The sequence below is a fragment of the Pelophylax lessonae genome, assembly GCF_965119305.1.
Source record: "Pelophylax lessonae genome assembly, chromosome: 10".
In the NCBI taxonomy this organism is placed as follows: Eukaryota; Metazoa; Chordata; class Amphibia; order Anura; family Ranidae; genus Pelophylax; species Pelophylax lessonae.
Genome location: NC_138777.1, coordinates 185,380,363 through 185,402,355, shown reverse-complemented (window position 1 = coordinate 185,402,355; position 21,993 = coordinate 185,380,363). Strand labels below are relative to the sequence as shown.

The window sequence follows — 21,993 nt, the reverse complement described above, 5'->3', positions numbered from 1 at the left end:
GGGGCCAAGGAAAGTGAGAGAGTAAAAGTTCTAAAGAAGAGAAGAGGGAATGACATCAGGAACACCCCAGATGGAACCTCAGGGCCTCAGTGTCTATAACAGTGCATGACTTGCTATAGACATAGAAGGGAGGGAATGTTGTATCCACGGGGTCCATGTTTTTAAAAAATTCTAATGCGTGTCTAGGAGAATGCTAGTGGGTTATTCATTTCAAAATTGTCTTACTTTTTGGTGGTATTTAATAACCACTGGATTATTTATTTTTGTGATATGAGTGAAAAAAGGGTGACAATGTTGAAAAAAACTATTTTTTTTTAGTTTCTATTATAAAATTTTGCAAAAATCAAAAAACAAAATTCATAAATGTAGACATTGGTCTATTCTGTTGCTATCTTTCCAATGAATATTGTTCTTGTAGCCCCTGACATCCTCTCATCGGTGACACCGATTTTAATCGACAGCCCAGTTGCCCCTACTAAGAAGTCCCCCTTGTGGTAGGTATCAACCTTCAAAAATCTAAAAAGAGTGTTATATTCTTTTTAAATGCACATTATATACTGTTTAATCTTTGATGTCATAAGACTCATGAATTTGACAATATTGATATGCAATGTGTTATATTCGTTATAAATGCATACTATATACTGTTTAATCTTTGATGTCATAAGATTCATGAATTTGACAATACTAATATGCAATTTATACTCATAAATAGGTTGACATTGTGTACTGAACTCTGGTTGACCCCTGATGAAGGGTTTGTAACCCGAAACGCGTAGGGTCTTGTCCGGTTCATCCTACCAATGACACCCAAGGGTCTTCTGTACGGATACTGATCTGTCAACACTTGCAAGGTTTTTTAATTGTGTGTCTATCTTGTTTTAGACATATACGTTGTATAATTTTTGTGTTTTGTGCAATAAAATTGTTTTGTACCCATACAATCTTCGTATTCTTGTTCAGTGTGCATGTGGCATATAAAGTCCCACACCATTGGGGGATTTTCCTTTTCCTATTAATCGGGATGATGGCCACCCACACTGGGTATTGAGTGATAGGTTCTACCTAATCCTCTTCATAAATGTAGGGCAAAATGTATACTGCTACATTTGTGGGGCTAAATGTATACTTGGTAAAATAAATGTATACTTGGTAAAATAACCCAAATCAGTGTATATTGTTTTCTGTGGGAAAGTTATAGAGTCTACAAGCTATGCTACGTATCATTGAAAATTGATCAATCCTAATGTACTGACTGCCTATCTAATTTCTTGAGGCCCTGAAATGTCAGGAAAGTACAAATACTCATGGCACAGTGGTGTAGTGGTTAGCACTTTCACCTAGCAGCAAGAGGGTCGGTGGTTCGGACCCCAACCACGACACTACCTGCCTGGAGTTTGCATGTTCTCCCTGTGCCTGCGTGGGTTTCCTCTGGGTACTCCGGTTTCCTCCCACACTCCAAAGACATGCTGGTAGGTTAATTGGATCCTGTATAAAATTGTCCCTACTATGTATGTATGAATGTGAGTTAGGGACCTTAGGTTGTAAGCTCCTTGAGGGCAGGGACTGATGTGAATGTGCAATGTATATGTTAAGCGCTGCATAAATTGACAGCGCTATATAAGAACCTGAAATAAATAAATACCCCCCAAATTACCCCTTTTTGGAAAGTAGACAGTAATGGTATTTAGTAAGAGGTTTAGTGAGTTTTTTGAAGTTGTAATTTATTGTGAGGCATAATGAGTCTTTAGAACATGTCATTTTTTTCTTACAAGTTTTTGAAAAAATATGGAAAGAAAATAAAAATGTATTTATTTTATTTACACAAAGTTGTCCATTTATAAGATATTTCCTACACAAAGCATGTACATACCAGGAATTACACCCCAAAATACATTCTGCTGCTCCTCCTGAGTATGGCAATACCACATGCATGAGACTCTTTCACACCTTGGCCACATACAGATGCCCAAAATCCAAGTAGCCCCTTCAGGCATTCTAGGGGCATAAATTACACATCTAATTTCCTGACTACCTATTACATTTTTGTAGGCTCTCGAGCACCAGAACAATGGAATAACCCACAAAAATAACACTTTTTGGAAAGCAAACACCCAATGTATATTCTTTGAGACATAATGAGTCTTTTAAACATGTAATTTTTTTCTACAAGTTTTTACAAAATGAGGAAAGAAAATGAAATGTTATTTTTTTTTTTTTTACACAAAGTTGTCAATTTAACCCCTTCCCAACCACCCGCCGCCTATTTACTGCGGCAGGGTGGCTCTCCTGCACAAACCAACGTAGGTCTACGTTGGTCGCTCGTGGGAAGCTAGGGGGCGAGCACGCGCCGCCGGTGGCACGCTCCTGCCCCCACTCAGCAGCGGGGAAGCCGATGCATGGGTCAGGCGGCTCCGATTGCCGCCTGACAGCAGCGATCATTCCACGCTGAGGGAGAAGGATGGTCGGCTGTTGTAAACACAGCCGACCGCTTTTCTCCCTGAAATGATCACAGAGCTCATATGATCCTTCTACATAGGATCACATGTCTCTATTGTCATTTTACAAGTCACGCCCCCCCCACAGTTAGAATTACTCCCCTAGGCTCACATTTAACCCATTGATCACCCACAGTGTTAACCCCTTCCCTGCCAGTGTCATTATTACAGTAACAGTGCATATTTTTAGCACTGATTACTGTAGTAATGTTACTGGTACCCCCAAAAGTGTCAAAAAGGTCAGTTAGGGGTCCGATCTGTCTGCCGCAATGTCGCAGTCCCGCAATAAATCACAGATTGCCGCCATTGCTAGTAAAAAAAAAACAAAAAAAACAATAAAAGTGACATAAATCTTTCCCGTAGTTAGTAGACGCAATAACTTTTGCGCAAACAATCAAAATACGCGTATTGCGATTTTTTTTTACCAAAAATATGTTGCAGAAAACAAATTGGCCAAAATAATTTTGATTTTTACATTTTTTTTTTGAGAATGTCATATAGCAGAATGTGGAAACTATTGTTGGTTTTTTTTTCAAAATTGTCGCACTTTTTTTCTTTATAGCGCAAAAAATAAAAATGGCACAGGTTATCAAATACCACCAAAAGAAAGCTCTATTTGTGGGGAAAAAAGGACATCAATTTTATTTGGGTACAGCGTCGCACTACTGCGCAATTGTCTGTTAAAGTAACGCAGTGCCGAATCGCAAAATAGGGCCTGGTCATTAAGGGGGCAAATCCTTCCGGCCTTAAAGTGGTTAAAAGGCAATGCTAACACATAGCATTTATGTACCAAGAATTAAACCCAAAAACACATTCTACTGAGCAAAGGATAAAAAAAAGATTACCTTTGGTTTTAGCAGTGCAGTTGTCCACAGAGGAGAGCACTGATCCAGGCAGCAGGCAGGGATGTGGTTAGTGACAGCGAAAGGAATCATTTAGGCAGCAGATAGGAATACGGTCCATAAAAAGTCCAGACTCCGTACAGGCAGAGATATCCTCAGCATAGCCAAAGCATTGGTCCAGGCAGCAAGCAGAGATGTGGTCAGCAACAGCCAAAGGAATTGGTCTTGGCAGTAGGCAGAAATATGATCCATAATCAGGCTAGAGTCAGTACAGGCAGCAGGCAGAAGCGTGTTTCTGTTTAGGTGGCAGCAGAGACATGATCAATTAACAGGCCAGGGTCAGTCGACAGTAGGCACAAATATCAGGCTTACGGCCTCAGTCAGTTAACACCTGGGCACAGAGGTAGAGGCTTCTTCCCACCCAAATCTCTTAGAGGCCTCTGGTCTCCTGTCCCTTATTCGGGAATTACAAAACCCGGAGAAAACCAAAAACATATTGTGGGGGGGGGGGGGCAGGCAGAAGCATCATTAGTAAGTGCCGGGTCACACTTGTGCAATGCGGGAAGGCTGCGAATTCGCAGCTTGCTCCCGCATCGCAAATGCACATCTCGCAGTTCACACTGCCATATGCGATACGCAGGGGGTGTCAATGAAATGTTAACGACACCCCCAGTTTGATCGCATATCGCAGTGCGATCTGACAGTTCGCACAGGATTGGATCACACAAGTGTGAACCACAAAATGGTTAAATATGGGGAAACGGCATGAATTTAGAACTAAATTCACTATTATTGTAGGGAAATATGGTAACGGCGGAAGCATTCTCCTATGCATAGGCTTGGTTGGGAAGGTCACTGGGGACAATAATCGTGTTTCCTCTAACTCAGCACACCCTACATTTTTTTTTAAGGTTTTTGGCCGGTTTCTCTAAGAGGGACTTTATCAGGAAAATGACATTTGTGGAGTCTGCTCACTGGATCAGAATGCTTTCTGATGGGGGCTTTCCTGGTCCACAAGGGCAGTGACAATATCCTCTTGATATCATAGAAAGGTTTCGGTCTTTCAGTGAATTTACAGCACATAACATAAGTTTCATGAATTGGCAAGTTGAAAAGATAAATGGAGGCTTTCTTCTACTATTTTTTCTTGTTGCAAGATGGGTTGGATCATCTGGTCGTTATAGTCTACCCCCCCTGAGTTTAATGTCCTCATGCACGCTTTTGGGTTTCTGGACTGGGCCATTCCTTGCGGGGATTTGCAGGGAGGTGTCGTTGTGGATTGAGGAAGGCATATACAGGTATCTGTCTTGTTTGTCCCTCCACTTCATAGCCAATACATCTTCATTCCGCAAACTCACCGGCCCTCTTTTCAGTTTTGTATTTACCAGCCTTTGTGGGAAGCCCTTTCTATTAGCTCTCACTGTGCCACACACAAAAGTTTTCTTCTGGTAAAGATTCCAGAAAAGGAGCAGGCTGGTAATATAGTTATCAACGTATAGATGATAACCCTTGTCAAAGAGTGGTTATACAAGGTCCCAAACTATTTTTCCATTTGTTCAAATATAGTCTGTGCAATTAGAGGGATGCAGCTGGGTGTCCTTTCCTTTGTGCAAACGGAAGGCATTTGTGTACCTCGCGCCTCTGTCGCACAACTTGTTCAGTTTTACTCCATATCGGGGTGAAATATAAGCAATTAGGCTGTACTAATGAGTGCTGACGAGGCTGCATTGATGGGTTCTGATGAGGCTTCTCTGATGGGCACTGATCAGGCTGAGCTGATGGCCACTAATCAAGCTGCACTAATGAGCACTGATCTGCACTGATGGGGTTGCACTAATGTGCACTAATGAGGCTGCACTGATGTGCACTAATGCACTGTGGCTGCACTGATGGGCCTGCACTGATGAGGCGGCACTGATAAGCTACACTTATGTGCACTGATGAGGCAGCACCGATGAAAGCTAATGAAGCTCAGCTGATGAAGCTCCACTGATAGGGCGGCACTGATGGGCACTGATAAGCTATACTGATATGCACTGATTAGGTGACACTAATGGGCGCTGATGAGGCTCCACCGATGGGGCAGTACTGAGGGGCACTGATAAGTGGCATTGGTGAGGCTGAAGCTGTACTAATGAGGCACTGCGTGGTACTGTGTGGCAATGTAAAACACTGTGTGGCATTTTAAAAATAAATGCAACTGCATTTCTGGCACAGATCCCTCTTCTTCCCTCACACTCAGTCTCTGTGTGAGGGAAGGAGACCTGTCAAACCCTGATGACCCTGGTTTGTTTACATTGTGATCGCATGTGATTGGACACAGTGATCACGTAGTAAAGGGCCGCTGTGAAAGGCTCTTTACGTTGATCTGTGATGCACTGTGTCTAAGGCCCCTTTCACACAATGTCAGTTGTCATCCGTTTTTCGTCAGTTGTTATCCGTTTTTCATCCGTTGTCATCCGTTTTTACATAGAGATGCATTGATGTCCGTTTTTCATCTGTCAACGGATGGATGAAAAACGGACAAACGGACAGCGTGTGTGAAAGGGGCCTAAGGCACACAGCAATCACAAATATTTTCCGATGCACACCCTACCTAGGGGGTGTTCTTGGGAGGACGAGAGAGCCACGCTGTAGCTGTCTTTCGACTATGGCGTGGTAATGAAGTCGGTAAAGCTGCAATTGTTCTTGTGAATTGTGATGTTACTTTCTTTCCATGAAAACAAATTAAATATAATATATAAAACATACAGTATATACCCCATTAATACTAAAAAAATATAAAAATAGATGGTAAGTATAATAAAACTATTAATACGAAATCTATTGCGGCCCACCAGTTTCAATATTAACTCTAAAATACATCATTATATAAATCCTTTTTTTACTATTCATAAAATTCTAATAACCATTTACTATACTTCCATCTAGTGGACAAAATGAAAATTGCACCAACTCCCTAAAGATAAATTAATTATAAAAATGTTATGAAATAAAAAAAAAAAAAAATTATTTTCACCATTTATTTTCACCCTAGTTATTAAAATATTTAATAGACTTCAAAGACCTAAATTGTTTCTAACATCAGCTGTTAAGTACCCTAAATGGCCCTCTGACCCCCTTAGTTACATCCAGGCCTTTTAATTTGTATAAATAAAGGCCGCACAACAAAATAGCAAGCTATCCACTGCAGCAAAAGTTGAATTCCCCCAAACTCCTGGTGATTGTGCAATCCTGGTGCTAGTTTTTTTTTTAATTGACACACATAACATACTTCTTTTTTAATTTGGAGAGTGCTGTGTAAGAAAATAGAGGTGGGGGGAGGGGTTAAACAAACAATAATACGTACATTAATGAGGGGTATTCAGTAAGCCTCGGTTTCCACTAGTGCGACTTGCGGTGCGACTTGACACATGTCAAGTCGCACAGCAAGTCAAAACCCATTGTTTTCAATGGGGCCCCGTTTCCACTGCCGCGGCTTCAGTTGCCGCGACCTCAAAAGTAAATCGTGTACTACTTTTGAGCGCGACTTCCCTCTATATATGAGGGACAAGTCTAACTGAAGCCGCGGTTTACTTTTGCTACGAAGTCGTGCTAGAAGTAGCACGACTTCGTAGCCGCACTAGTGGAAACCGAGGCTAAATGATTATATGGACATTAATATCAATATTATCCATCAACAACAAATTGTGTGTCAGCAATGACACACATCACAAACTAGAGATGAAAAATAATTTATTGTATGAAGAATTCAACAAACAGCTTAGTTACTTGGTAAGGAAATATTACACGTAACAATATTTTAGAGGCATCAAAATGACGGACAAACATTAACTGCAATACTTGTCGCTAGCAAATAATGAAACCTCTGCACAATAGAAGACAAATCCTGATAGATCCCAAGGCAATATTCAAGCAAACATAAACTGGGTAGATTACCAACCAACAAGCGTACCCAATATTACCATTCTCTGGGGATTAACAATAGCTGAAGTCTCTCTCAGACCCCCTCTATGTGTCTATCCAAGTGCCCCCCAGATGTCTCTCTGTCAGGGATCCCCCTCTGCTCCTTCTCCCTACTCAAGTCTCCTTAAAGCGGAGTTCCACCCAAAAGTGGAACTTCCGCTTTAGGGAGTCCTGACCCCCCGACATGCCACATTTGGCATGTCATTTTTTGGGGGGGGGAGCGGGTACCTAGTTTTGACAGGTACCCACTCTCACTTCCGCTCGGAGCGCCGCGGCGCCCTGAGTGGAAGTTCTCCCCGCCTCTCCCTCCCTGCAATCTTCTGGGACACGTCAGAGGTCCCAGAAGATTGCCGGCCAATCACGGCGCGCAGCGCGACTCGCGCATGCGCAGTGGGTACCCGGCTGTGAAGCCGCAAACTGTAACAGCCGGGTGCCCACAGCAGTGATGCCGGCGCCGAGGGAGAGGATCGAGGCTTCCGGCGGCCGCATCGCTGGACCGTTGGACAGGTGAGTAAATGGCTGGAACTCCGCTTTAAGTCAGGCCCCCCCTTGACCATTATTCTACTAGTTCATCTGTTCACAATCATTGAAGAATCTCTGATTGGTCCAAACTGCTCAACCCTATCTTTCTCATGAAAGTGACCAGAGTTGTATAAAGTACTCGAAACCCATACTTGAGTAAAAGTACAAGTGCTCGATCAAAAAGTGACTTGAGTAGAAGTGGAAGTGTTCGATCAAAAAGTGACTTGAGTAGAAGTACTAAAGTATTCAACATTTTTTGTACTTAAGTATTGCAAGTAGTTTTTTTTTTAATTTTGCTACTCAAGTACTGAAAGTAAAAATACCAGTAGTTTTGAAAAAAAAATTGCTACTCAAGTACCGAAAGTAAAAGTAAAAGTACAAGAAAGAAGTCAAAAGTTTGAACATCATATTGTTTTTTATTATTTCAAATGCAGCTTTTATTTCTACATACAGTAGCATTTATTTTCGTATGCGCTGATAATACACATGTTTTGAGCTTCATGAAACCTGCCATCTACTGTTCTGGCAGTGGTAATTTTTATAAAAGTAACGAGTAACTATGCAGCACAAAAAAAAAAATATCGGAGTAGAAGTATTGAAATCATCGAAAAAATGTAGTGAAGTAAAAGTGGAAGTAGGAGAAAAAATTCTACTCCAGGAAAGTACAGATACCGCCTTTCGGTATTTAAGTACAGTAGTGAAGTAGTTCTACTTAGTTACTATACATCTCTGCATCTGTCACACTCAGCGGCATCTATTTTTTCTCTCTTGCCTGCCAGCGGGACTTCGCTTCTGCCTGTTAGAGCTGCCCTCTGTGTTGGCGTGGTGCATCTGTGCACCCCAGAGATCCGGTCATCGATCTAGTCACTTTTCTCCTATCAAGACCCCTGCATTGGGGACCCATCTCCCAGCAGAAGCGCCCAACAAACTTTTCCTCTCACACATAAAAAATGGCCTGGTCAGGAAGGGGGGGGGGGGTTAATCTTCCAGAGCTGAAGTGGTTAAATCCACAAATGTTTTTGTTTTTTACCACTACTGTTCCTTTAGGCCCCTTTCACACTTGTGTAATCTAAAAGTCGCACGATTTTGCTGCGATTTTGACTGGACTTGAAGCAATATCTGTGTAATCTTGAGGTCTATGGACTTCAAAATCCATCAAATTGGGACCAAACTAGTGCAGGGACTACTTTGACGTTTTACGGATATGAACGGTACTCATTGGAAATCATGGAGAACGACTTGTCATGCAGTCCCAAGTCGCAGGAAAAGTCGCACAAGCGTGAAAGAGGCCTTATACTGGCTTTTAGAATTTACAAATGCAGCAATTTCGAATTTGGATGAAAGGATTAGGGGCTCTTTCACACGGTCCGCCTCCGTAGGCGGATCCGTGCTGCTCAACGGGGATCGATCCGCGATCCCCACTGAGCCGGCGGATGACAGCTCTGTCTCCGCTTGCAGTGCGGAGAGGAAGGTGTCACAGCCCCCGCTGCTCTCTATGGGGAATCGGATGAGAGAGGACCACCTGTCCGCTCTCATCCAATCCGATCCCCAGGACGGATGGAAAATAGGGTTTCCATCTGTCCGGATTTCACGGACAGGATCGGATGCGGATGGCAGCGGGTGTCAGCGGACATGTCACCGCTGACATCCGCTGCTCCATAGGGCTAAATGGGGCATCCGATCAGATCCGCCTAAAAAACTGACAGGTGGATCTGATTGGACCGCCCGTGTGAAAGAGCCCTAGCACTGGAAACAACTTTTTGACAGATAAGTATTGCATTTTTTACACTACTATACAGATCAGACCAAAATGAGGGACAAATTAGGAGGAAAGAGGAACATTTTCCTATGTCCCCATTTTCCTGAATGATGGACGGTCCCTTGAAATCAGGGACAGTTAGGAGCTATGCCATGGTCAGAGATGAGGATCCCCTGTCCTGTGAAGAACATAAGAGGAAATAGATGTGTATGTGAAATGGTCACACTGATAGGGCCCCGCCTGTCCATGTTACTAGGAAGCGAGGCTCGTTTTATTTATTTAGAAGCAGAACCCCACAGCGCTTCCCGTCCGCCACTGTGTGTCTGCGCTCTGACACGCTGAATAAAGTTTTTTCTTGGCCGCGCAGCATGCTGGGAGGAAGCCGGCCAATCAGAGAGCAGGAGCCGGAGAGCGCGAGGAGAGCGGAGCTGGACAGGTATGGAGGGACTGAGAGTCATGTGAGGGGGAAGGAAGCCGGGGAGAAGCGGGAGACGGGTGTGCTGTGTACCGGGGGAGGCGGAGCTGCCGGTCTCTGGGTTATTCTCTCTCTCCCCGGTGTTGGCAGTGACAGCCCGGCCTCCTCAGTGTATATGAGGGAAGTGAGCTGTCCTCAGTGAGCAGCACAGGCCTGAGGTGGATACATTGCTCACTCCTGGGGACTCCTTTAGGTCCCATTCACACCTAGGACAATGTGTGTTCCTGCAACCTGTGTTAGCTGTGTGCTGCCCTTCCAGAGCCAATTCCACTGGAAGAGCGGAGCCAATACCCCTGGAAGAGCGGAGCCAATACCCCTGGAAGAGCGGGCCTTTCGCTTACAAGTTTAACCACTTCTGGACTGGAAGGATTCGCTCCCTTAAGTGGGGTACACGCTATAAGAAAATTGGGCGAACGATTGTCCGATTTTCCTCGCCGTTTCACAGCAAATTGCAACTGATGAATTTTCTTCCGAAAATTTGCACCAAAATTCTCGTACGGCAAAGCCTTTTTTTGTTATTGTTTCTGATCATGTGCAGTCTTTTCTGATTTTTCTTCTACAAAAATCGTACGAAAACGGTGCACATTAAACGAAAATCGTTTGTTTTTTTCCCGTATGAGAAAAATTTTGGAGTTTGTCTATGCAAGAATTTTTGTAAGAAAATTCTGAATCCTCTGTAGAAAGTTCTGTACACAATATACGAAAACTCTTTGGATGAAAATGTTCACCTGATTTTCTTAATAGTGTGTACGAGCCCTTAACCGGTTGCCGACCGCCGCAAGTACATATACTGCGGCGGTCAGCCCCGGCCAGGCAAAGTGACGTATGGGTACGTCACTAGCCTGTCACTTGCTTGTGAGCCAATAGCGGGCGGGCGCGCGCCCCGGCTCGTTCCCTAACAAGTCAGTGCGTGTGACCGGCGGACCCGATGTCCGCCGGTTACTCGCGATCGTTCTCCGTGAAGGGAGAAAGGCTAATGTAAACAAAGCCGCCTGTCATTCTCCCCTGTGTAAAAATGGAGATCACACGGTTCTACTATGTAGGACCATTGATCACTGTTCCTACACTAGTAGCCATGTCCAATCACAGTTAGAAACACACCCCTAGGGACACACTTTTCCCTAATAAGGTTAACCCCTTCCCTGCCAGTGTCATTTTTACAGTAACCGTGCATATGTATAGCACTGATTACTGTAGTAATGTCACTGGTAACCCCAAAAGTGTCAAAAATGTCAGTCAAGGGTCCGATCTGTCCGCCGCAGTCCCGCAAAAAAAAATCGCAGATCGCCGCCATTACTCGTTAAAAAAAAAAAAAAACAATAAAAATGACATCTTTCTCTTTCCCGGAGTTAGTAATCGCAGTAACTTTTGCGCAAACCAATCAAAATACGCTTATTGCGATTTTTTTTTTTTTTTTTTTCTACCAAAAATAGGTAGCAGGAAACAAATTGGCCTAAAATTTAGATTTTTTTTTTTTTTACATTTTTTTTTTTTTTTGAGAATTTCATATAAAAAAATTTGAGAAATATTGTTATTTTTTTAAAAATTGTCCTTTTTTTTTTTTTTTTTATAGCACAAAAAATAAAAATCGCACAGATGGTCAAATACCACCAAAAGAAAGATCTGTTTGTGGGGAAAAAAGGACGTCGCATGACCGCGCAATTGTCTGTTAAAGTCACGCAGTGCCGAATCGCAAAATAGGGCCTTTGAGCAGCCAAATCCTCCGGGGCTTAAAGCGGAGTTCTGGCCACAACATTTTTTTTTTTTTAAAAAAATAGCCCCAGGACAGTCAGGGCTAGTACATTCCACCATGGATAGCCTCTGTACTGTCCCGGGTCGCACTTACCTTTTTAGAAGAAATACTTACCTTGAAAATTTCTTCTCCAGCGCTGCCATCTCGGATGTGGGCAGATGAAGACAGCGCGTCCTCTTCTGCGTCCTCTTTTCCCAGGAATCAATGCGCCTTCACCGGCCCTGCTCGTCACTTCCGGTGCCTCAGCGTCATCCCTCCACAGCTTCTGGGCATGCCCAGAAGCTGTTTAGCAGGGAATGAGGCGCCGCACCGGAAGTGACGAGCAGGGCCGGTGCAGGCGCATTGATTCCTGGGAGCGATGACGTTCAGCTCCCAGGAATCAATGCAAAGAGGAAGTTACGGTGCGGGCTGCGGCCGCAGAGGGAGGAAGTGGAAGAAAGGGGAGTATATTTTTCTTCATTAACAAGGTAAGTAAACAAAAAAAAAAAATCCTAACTATCCATTTCTTTTTCAGGTGACCAAAAGCAAGAGGATGGCCCAAAATCGATTGTCGATTTTGTGGCCGGAACTCCGCTTTAAGTGGTTAAAGTGAGTTCCAGCCTCAAAACGAAAATTTGACATCCGCTTGCTCTAAATAACCTGAAAAAGAATTTGATAATCACGATTTTTTTTTTGCTTTACTCTACCTTGGTTTTGAAGAAAATATACTTACCTTCCTTCCACTTCCTCCCTCTACGGCCGCGGCCCACGCCCTGACTTCCTGCTTGCATTGACTCCTGGGAGCCGAACGTCATCGATCCCAGGAGTCAATGCGTCTGCACTGGCCATGCTCGTCATTTCCGGTGCAGGCGCATCATTCCCTGCTAAACACCTTCTGGGCATGCCCAGAAGCTGTGCAGGGATGATGCTCCTGCACCGGAAGTGACGAGCAGGGCATTCTGGGACTCCAACGTCACCGAAGAGGACGCTCTGGCTTCAGCTGCCCACACCTGAGATGGCAGCGCTGGACAAGACATTTTCAAGGTAAGTATTTCTTCTAAAAGGTAAGTAACCCGGGGACAGTTCAGAGGCCATCATTGCCAAAATGCATTAGCCCTGGTATTTTTATCGGGAAAAAATTTTTGAGGCCGGAACTCCGCTTTAATGACCAAGGCATTTTTTGTGATTCGGCACTGCGTTACTTTAACGGACATTTGCGCAGTCGTGCGACGCTGTACCCAAAGAAAATTGATGTCCTTTTTTTTTCCCCCACAAATAGAGCTTTCTTTTGGTGGTATTTGATCACCTCCGTGATTTTTTTTTTTTTTTTTTTTTTTTTGTGCTATAAACAAAAAAAAAAAAAATTTTCACTTTCTGCTATATAACACCCCCCCAATTTTTTTTAACATTTTAGGCCAATTTGTTGTCTGCTACATATGTTTGGTAAAAAAAAATCGCAATAAGTGTATTTTGATTGGTTTGCGTGCATAAGTTATCGCGTCTACTAACTACGGGAAAGATTTGTTATTTTTATTGTTTTTTTTTTTTACTAGTAATGGTGCCAATCTGCACTTTTTAGTGGGACTGCGACATTGCCGCGGACAGATCGGACCCCTAGCTGACATTTTTGACACTTTTGGGAGGACCAGTGACATTAGTACAGTAATCAGTGCTAGTACAGTAATCAGTACAGTAATCATTACTAATGACATTGGCAGGGAAGGGGCTAAAACAGTGGGTGATCAAGGGGTTAAATGTAAACCTAGGGGAGTGTTTTTAACTGTATGGGGGTTGGGCTTTTGAAATAATCAGAGACCTGTGATCCTACATAGAAGGATATATTTATACACACTCTATGTACTTTAGTGGCTAGTATTTATAAACTCTAAGCTGTACCACCAACTGAACCTTCTCTGCATATATTAACCTAATGTATATTACAGATCTTCCCTCACAATGGACGGTGAGGGCTTTGGAGAGCTCCTGCAGCAAGCAGAACAATTGGCAGCAGAGACAGAAGGAATCACAGAGCTGCCTCATGTAGAAAGAAATCTTCAGGAAATCCAGCAGGCTGGAGAGAGGCTTCGCTCGAGGACTATGACCCGCACCTCCCAGGAGTCAGCCAATGTTAAAGCGTAAGAACTAACCTGACTCCTAATATGCATAACCTGCAGTCAGCAGATGGGCATTGTCTTAATACTTAGGAGGAAAAGGGGATGTTGTTTTAGAAGTATGTAATTTATGTTATATATAGTGATAGAAAATGGCTCAAGCTTTGCTTATATCCCATCTTTAGGTCAGTTTTGCTGGGTTCCAGAGGTTTGGACATCTCTCACATATCCCAGAGACTAGAAAGTCTCAGTGCAGTAACAACATTTGAGCCTCTTGAGCCAGTGAAGGACACAGATATCCAGGTTTGTGGACTGTGCCTATGTCTAATCTTACTGTGTAACAATTTAATTTGTACAGGTCTTCTGGTTTGTGTATTTTTTAATATATACACATTTTGTATGTTTTTAGCCATGAAATGTAACAAACTAAAAATATCAGTTGATATGGCTTTATTATAGATTTTTTGGGACATCACTGACTGAAGTCTCTTCAGAAACTGTCAGTTGAAATCCTTTTCCCCCCACTACACTCAGTACTTCTTCCCACCTACACCTCCATCATTACTGTGCCCTGTAGTGACATAGGGGGTCAGCAGTAGGGAACTCTGAGTGCAGCAGGGACTTGGAGGTAAACATAGTAGCTTTGGAAATGCACTACAGTCAAGGCTAACTGAATATCATAGGGAGGTTGCTGAGAGGACCAAGGTCTAACTACACGCAAATTACTGCTTTAAAGTATTTTTCCAGAATTCTCTTCCAGGACGGCTGTTTGAGAAGATGATTGGTTCCATCTTCAACAGGCAGTACAAACCAAACCAGAAATATATTAAAACGTCCCTCCTTTCCCCCCTTCATCTTCAGTTTTGTGTTTCTGACCGTCCTGGTGTACACTACATAATGTTGGTCTTTTTTTCCCCTGGCTCTAGTGTTTATTGTAATCGCCTCTCTGTGGGTTTCTCTCTGGGGTTTCCTGGTGGTGTGTGTCTGCTATATCATGAATTGCCAGGGAGAACCAAAATGGTGCCAGCTACATTTCCAGCACCAGGTGATGACACGCTTCCAGTGCGAGGCACACACATGCTGTCTGTCCTAAACATCCATTCCACCTGGCCTCTGAGTTTGAGCAATTACAAAGAAGAATAATGTTTTTTACAGAATTTCCAATATGTCTGTGATCACTTAAGCGTTAATTATCAAAATATATAAAGTAAATGAATAATCTACACAGTAAATATGCATGTGTTGATATACTAAATACCACCTCCACCAATTTATAAAACTTCAATGAAAATACTCCAAAAATAGACGACAATCCATATGAAACAAATCCTCATGCAAATGTTTAAAAATAAACCAGTGGAAACCTAGGTAAAATATTACACAATGTCCCATATAATTCAAGTGATAGGTCTCTGTGCAATATATTAATCTTGTGTCTGCTTGCACATATTAAATCCTTGTGCTCATCCCTTGGTTAATAGATGACCACTCCATAGCCTCTTATGCCATTAATTCCTTTCACTCGTGATCACCCATCAGATGTGCTCTCACCTGTTGTAATGTGACTGCATAACCAAGTGCGGTCAAACCGTGCCTTGGCAATAGGATTTCTCGTATCCTCTTTCCTCAATGCAGGTGCTGAGGTTTCCTCGTGCAGCATTGATCACATTAGAACTATAATAAGGGAAACAATCTCCAATAGTGCTTATAATGTTTATATAAATATCTATTTACGCTCCATAAAAAATATACTCCCATTTTAAAAGGAGCATGAAGCACCACACTGTAAACTAGGCCTGCACGATATTGGGAAAAAAATATATTGCGATATTTTTTTTCCAACGATATATATTGCGATATTGTGGGACCCGTCCTTTATATGGAGAAATATAAAGGAGGTTGGCTGCAGCCCACTTCAGAATATAACCCTGGAAGGGGTTATATAATAGATTATAAAAAGGAAGAGGAAGTGATTGGTGCTGCCAGTATATATGTGAAATACAATAAATAATCTATATTGACATGGTGTGTATACAAAAAGGGAAAAGTAGATGTATGTATGTATATGTAGAGGAAAATAAATTATTAATATATAAATATATAAATCACCTCTGAATTATTAATAATTTATTTTCCTCTACATATACATACATACATCTACTTTTCCCTTTTTGTATACACACCATGTCAATATAGATTATTTATTGCATTTCACATATATACTGCTACTGGCAGTGGTGGTAGGAGGCTGGAGCGGTGGATTAGAAAGGAGCACAGCCGCATACATTACATTACTCACTCGTGCAGGCTGCAGCCCGCCCCGCACGTTCAGTGAGTCTCACTCTCCGCCCTAGTTTTTCTCAATGGCACATTCAGGGAGCCAATCACGCCGTGAGTAGCGGCACAGCGAACCAATCAGGTGTGCAGGCACGCGTGATTGGTTAGCTGTGCAGCTGCTCACGGTGTGATTGGTTGCCTGAATGTGCCATTGAAAAAACTAGGGCGGAGAGTGAGACTCACTGAACGTGTGGGGCGGGCTGCAGCCTGCAGTGGATTGGATGAGTTCTCCTCCGAGTCCCTGCCGAACACGGAAGTCTGCGAGTCCTCCTCCAAGTCCCTCCCCCTGCCTATGCAAATATCGTGACCTCGGCGATATGAATATCGCCTACGGCCACAGAACGATAGTCGATATCATATCGACTATCGTTCAGTCCTACTGTAAACTCCTTTGTATGAGTACTTTTTACTTTGTGACAATGCAATCTTTAACACGCGTGCTGCCAGATTGCCCCACTCTTACGTGTTATGCCACAGGGTCACCTGGCTTCCTAGAGAATATTGTCTGTATTTTTGGAGTATGTTCATTGAAGTTTTATGTATTGGTAGAGGGGGTATTTAGTATTTTGACACTTGAATATTTATATTGATATTCACTGTATAGATAATTAAAGTGTAAGTCCACCCTAACACTAAAATCCCTGCATCTACAGACATCTACGATCTAATCCTAATCAATCTAGCCCTGTAAAGAAGAAATCAGTATACGTACCTTTTTTGATGCCGATCCCACGCTGAGCTGTCAGCCACGGCTTCGCTGTGTAGGCGAGTGAAGAGGACACATCTGACAATGGAAGCCACATAGTAAGTCTATGGGTGCCGTCACTCCCCATTCATTGTCGGCCGTGTCCTCTGCAGAGCTTCTGCCGCTGGAAACCGGATCAGATCGGCTTTAAAAAAGGTATGTATACAGATTTCTTCTTTAGAGGGCTAGATAGGTTAGTGTTAGATCATTTATGTCTTTAGATGCAGGAATTTCAGTTTTAGGGTGGACTTACTGACTTTAAAACTCCTTTAAAGTGTAGGTTTTTTTTTTTTAATCCTAATGCGTTCTGTGCATTAGGATAAAAAGCCTTCTGTCTGAAGCAGCCCCCCCAGCACTTCTATCACTTACCTGAGCCCCATCTCTGTCCAGGGATGTCCGTCAGGGACTCTTTGTGTCCCCATAGAAAGTGGGTTGCTGTGGGGGCGCTTATTGGGAGGGGGCGGGCTAGGAGCAACAAAGAGGAGGCTCTGGGCTGCTCTGTGCAAAACCAACTGCACAGATCAGGTAAGTGTAACATGTTTGTATTTTTTTTTTAGAAGACTTTACAATCATTTTACTTATTTATATTTTTTGATAATTTGCACTTTATTGATCACATAGACATATAAGAGAATTATGTAAAAAAAATGTGCTTTGTAGGAAATAGCGCAAAACACATTAGGTTTTGGATATTTGCACATGAATATAGGGATGTGACATGTGTCAGCAGCTGCAAACTAAGATAAAGAGTATTGTTGTCTAGTTGCTCCAGCAGGGTTTAGCTGTGTGTTTTTTTTTTTTTTTTTTTTTTTTTTTTTTTTTTAAATGGTATATGTTTGATGAAATGTTGCAAGCTTATTTTTCTTTTTCCTTGAACACTCCTGGATTCAAATATGACAGGAAGTGAATCTAGCTGATAAGCTGAGCTGCTGGTTGTCACCAGCTAAATAAAAATCTATTTTGGTGTCGATGCTACCCTTGTTTGTTTTGTTTTAGGCTGGTCTCTCATTTATTGCTTCTATTCCAGGGATTCCTTAAAAACGAAAAAGACAATGCACTCTTTGCAGCAATTGAAGAATCTAGGAGAAAAGTGAGTATATCTCTGAAACAAGAGACTGTTTTATGTAGCAGTAAATTTATTGCTGTTTTCTTAGGCTTTAGAGTAATTTTCAAAGATGTAATGATGTAAGATGTTCTGCTTGTACTGTAGACGTTTGCGATGGCAGAGGAGTACCACAGAGAGTCAATGCTTGTGGAGTGGGAACAGGTGAAACAGAGGATCCTGCACACCCTGCTTGCATCTGGAGAGGATGATTTAGGCTTTTCTCAGGAAGCAGAGGTTTGTCACTTCCCTGTCACCTCGGAAATGCCCCTGCCTAGATGATGATGAAATATGCATGTAACTTTTGTGTCTTTCTTGTCTCTGTAGACTAGTTACATCAGTGAGCTTGGACCTCCTGGTCGCAGTTCCCTCGATAGTGTGGAAATGGCATATGCACGACAGGTAAAGCAGAACAGTGGCAAATCCAACAGGGTTGCACTTTTACGAGCTTGGAACAGGTTGCAAACTGCCCGCTAAAGTTCTAGCATATGAATCACAGAGGGAAATGCTTAGTGGGAGTGGGGCCTTATCTGAACAGAAGCTTAAAACCCATGGACAGCCTGGATCCAGGAGATGGGGGACAGCACAGGGATTGGCTTAAAGAATTGAAGAGGTACTTGCAGGGTCCATCCACAAGCTTACTCTTTGTCACTGTTATTTAGAAATGCTGTATTCCTGTTAACCTGCTACATGCTTGTTTCCTGTCCATGGATAAGAATATTAAATTGCATGTAACTATTGACAGAGTGAAAAGAATGGGGGCTGCCAATCGCTGGTATACTTCCTAAAATGCAAGTTGCCTGGCTGGGACTCAGACTAAGCATGCTGTAAGCATGCTGACATCAGCATGACGGCTACAAAACTAGCATGAGGAATGATCGCGTGTCCCTGTGAATCAGCCTACCCGCTGGCTAATGGGGGCGCGTGTGCCCCCAGCCTGTCAGGGCGACTTGTAGCTCTGCCAATGATCTTACAAGAACATGGAAATCACCTGTGCATAAGTGTGAAACCTGGTTCAAGTAGTGGTACAATCTCCACTCAAAGCCTCAAGACTGAAGACTCAAAGCCTTGCTGCTCTCAGGGACTGGAGGGTTGTCCTGTAGCCACTACAAAAAACAAGCAAAAGGTGCACCAGTCTAGTGCAATATTCCACAACCTTTCTTTATTAACCGCTTACTGACCGCCCGCCATCATTATACGTCGGTCCTTTGACGCTGAATACCGGGGTTATGGCAGCAGATAGCTGCCATAACCCCAGTATTCTTTTAAACGGCAGACGGTGCTCTTTAAGATCAGGGTGGTTTCAGCGGTGGATTTGCCACGGAATCACCCTTACGGTGCGGTGGAAGAGGTGACCCCCCTCCCGCCACGTCCCAGGTAAAACTATCTCATCACAGACAGGAAGTCGAGTGAGGGCAAGATGGCCCCCACTTGACTCTATGGTCTTGGAGGGCCGGAGCGACGTCAAACGTTGTTGCCTAGCAACCGGTTTAAAGGGGCGGATTTTTGTGTAGTTGTGAGGTCTGAGGTCTTTTTGACCCCAGATCTCACAATAAAGAGGTCCTGTCTTGCCTATTTCTATTACAAGGGATGTTTACATTCCTTGTAATAGGAATAAAAAAATGATCAAAAATTTAAAAAACAAAAAAAAACAAAAAATAAATAGGAAAAAAAAATTAAAGCGCCTTGTCCCAGTTAGCTCGCGCGCAGAAGCGAACGCATACGCAAGTCCCGCCCACATATGTAAACGGTGTTCAAACCACACATGTGAGGTATCGTTGCTAGAGCGAGAGCAATAATTTGAGCCCTAGACCTCCTCTGTAACTCTAAGCTGGTAACCTGTAGAAATTTTTAAAATGTCGCCTATGGGGATTTTTAAGTACCAATGTTTTTCGCCATCCGGTGAGCGTGGGCAATTTTGAAGCATTACATGTTGGGTATTTATTTACTTAGCGTAACATTATCTTTCACATGGAAAAAAAATTGGGCTAACTTTACTGTTTTTTTTATTTTTTTTTAATTAAAAAAAGAGAAATTTTTCCAAAAAAATTGCGTTTGGAAGACCGCTGCGCAAATACAGTGTGATAAAGAACATTGGAACGATATCCATTTTATTCTCTAGGGTCTCTGCTAAAAATTAATAAATATATATATAAAAAATGTGTGTGTTTGGGGGTTCTAAAGTAGTTTTTCTTGCAAAATAAATGATTTTAGCTTGTAAACACAAAGTGTCAAAAATAAGCCAGGTCTTAAATTGGTTAATATAAAAACATAAAATGTTCAAAACATTTTTGTTCAAGCCATAACCCAATAGTCATCAACCTGACAGGCTCCACGGAACAGGGGGGCCTCTCCGGTAACTGACTTATTTAGGATATACCTTCTTCAGAGCTTAATTAAAGTGGAGTTCTGGCCTCGGGGTCAAATTCAGATAGAAATCCCCCCGGGATAGTCAGGGCTAGTACATTCCACGATGGCTAGCCTCTGAACTGTCCCGGGTCGCACTTACCTGTAATAAATACTTGCCTTGAAAACTTCTCCAGCGCTGCCATCTCAGGTGTGGGCAGCTGAAGCCAGCGCGTCCTTTTCTGCGGCCTCTTCGTTGATGTCGGAGTCCCACAATGCACTGCACCGGCCCCGCTCGTCACTTCCGGTGCAGACGCGGCATCTACGTCGCTGGACCCAGCCAAGCCACTCTGCTGCAGTAGCAGCAACGTGAGCGGTCGGCTAGTGGTTAATCACTTCACTTCATTTCTCTTGGAAGTAACTTTCCATACTAGTTTGCATGTAAACTGGCTATACATGGATCGAAAGTGCAGCAGGGTCCAGCCAAATTTCAATCCGATGTATAGCACCCAGATTGTACACCAGTCCATTCATTGATCGACTTGCATACAACCAGCCTCTCATGTAATTCCTGAATGATTAGTGCTGCAAGCTATAAGCCGGAAACACAAATCATTATGTTGTGCTGGCATGGGAGGCTCCCCACCAGCAGAACACAATAGTGCTTCAGGAGGGATTCCCCCATCCACACATTCCGTGTTGGGCCGATTCACATTTTGCAGAAATGCACTCCAGTCCATTTAACATGATTTTTTATAGAACGCGTTCTGTAGTGCAGATCTGTAAAATGCAAAAAGTGCTGAAAATGCATTGGTGGGAATCAGGCCTTAATGGGGGAATCAAGCAATTTTCTTTTGGGTGGACGGAAAATAAAATTAATGTACGGCTTGCTTAAATGTAAACGCTATTCGAATGTCATCTGTAAATGTGGTCTATTCCCTTTCCCAATCTCCTATAATGGGTGTCATGCATACTGCAGCTAAAAAAAAAAAAAGTGCTGGCATTTGAGCTTATTTTTTTTTTCTGCCTAAAAGCTCAAAGAAGCTTGAGCTTGTTCTTTTGTGTTTTCGGGTGCTTAGGCATGTGCTTGAAAGCTCCTCTCAAAAACAGGAGTTTGGTGAGGGGGGGGGGGGGCGGGGGGTTTCTGCCTGTAAGCTCATATGCCTGTAAACTCCTGAAAAAGCCATAGTGTGCATGGACACATTGGCTAACATGGAGGGGAGTTTCCTGGCAGAAAAAAAAAAAAAATGGAAGGCTCAAAAAAAGCTCAAAAGCCTGCAGGAGCCCACTTTAAAATGCAGTGTGCATGAACCCTTTAAACGGTTCTCTGGTCGTTTAAAAAAAAAAATAAGACTGTTGTCCAGGGATCCGGCACTGTACTCACCCGGGTCGGTTCTTTACCGGTCTTCAGGCCCCTGGCGCTACCATGCTGAATGTGGGAAGCTGGTTGTGAGCCGTGCAGAAAGTTGTAGGGAGGGAGGCCAACTTATCGCCTTTTTGTTTTTTAGTGAAGTTTCACTTTAAATATTCAGGTAACAGTTCAGATAATAAAATGGAA

The 21,993-nt window shown here is 42.9% G+C and overlaps 1 protein-coding gene and 1 long non-coding RNA gene across 2 annotated transcripts in view; one reads left to right on the top strand and one right to left on the bottom strand.

Annotated features, from left to right (window-relative positions):
* Positions 1–21,993, bottom strand: part of LOC309565261 — a 643,481-nt gene that overhangs the window by 286,604 nt on the left and 334,884 nt on the right. The gene's annotated exons all lie outside the window — the stretch shown is intronic.
* Positions 9,945–21,993, top strand: part of NUP93 (nucleoporin 93) — a 72,433-nt gene continuing 60,384 nt past the window's right edge. Inside the window, exons 1-6 of the mRNA XM_082270704.1 lie at positions 9,945–10,023; positions 13,738–13,929; positions 14,091–14,208; positions 18,015–18,077; positions 18,198–18,326; positions 18,417–18,491. Coding sequence (XP_082126830.1) covers positions 9,956–10,023; positions 13,738–13,929; positions 14,091–14,208; positions 18,015–18,077; positions 18,198–18,326; positions 18,417–18,491 — 645 coding nt within the window. The 5' untranslated portion in view covers positions 9,945–9,955. The remainder of the gene's footprint in view (positions 10,024–13,737; positions 13,930–14,090; positions 14,209–18,014; positions 18,078–18,197; positions 18,327–18,416; positions 18,492–21,993) is intronic.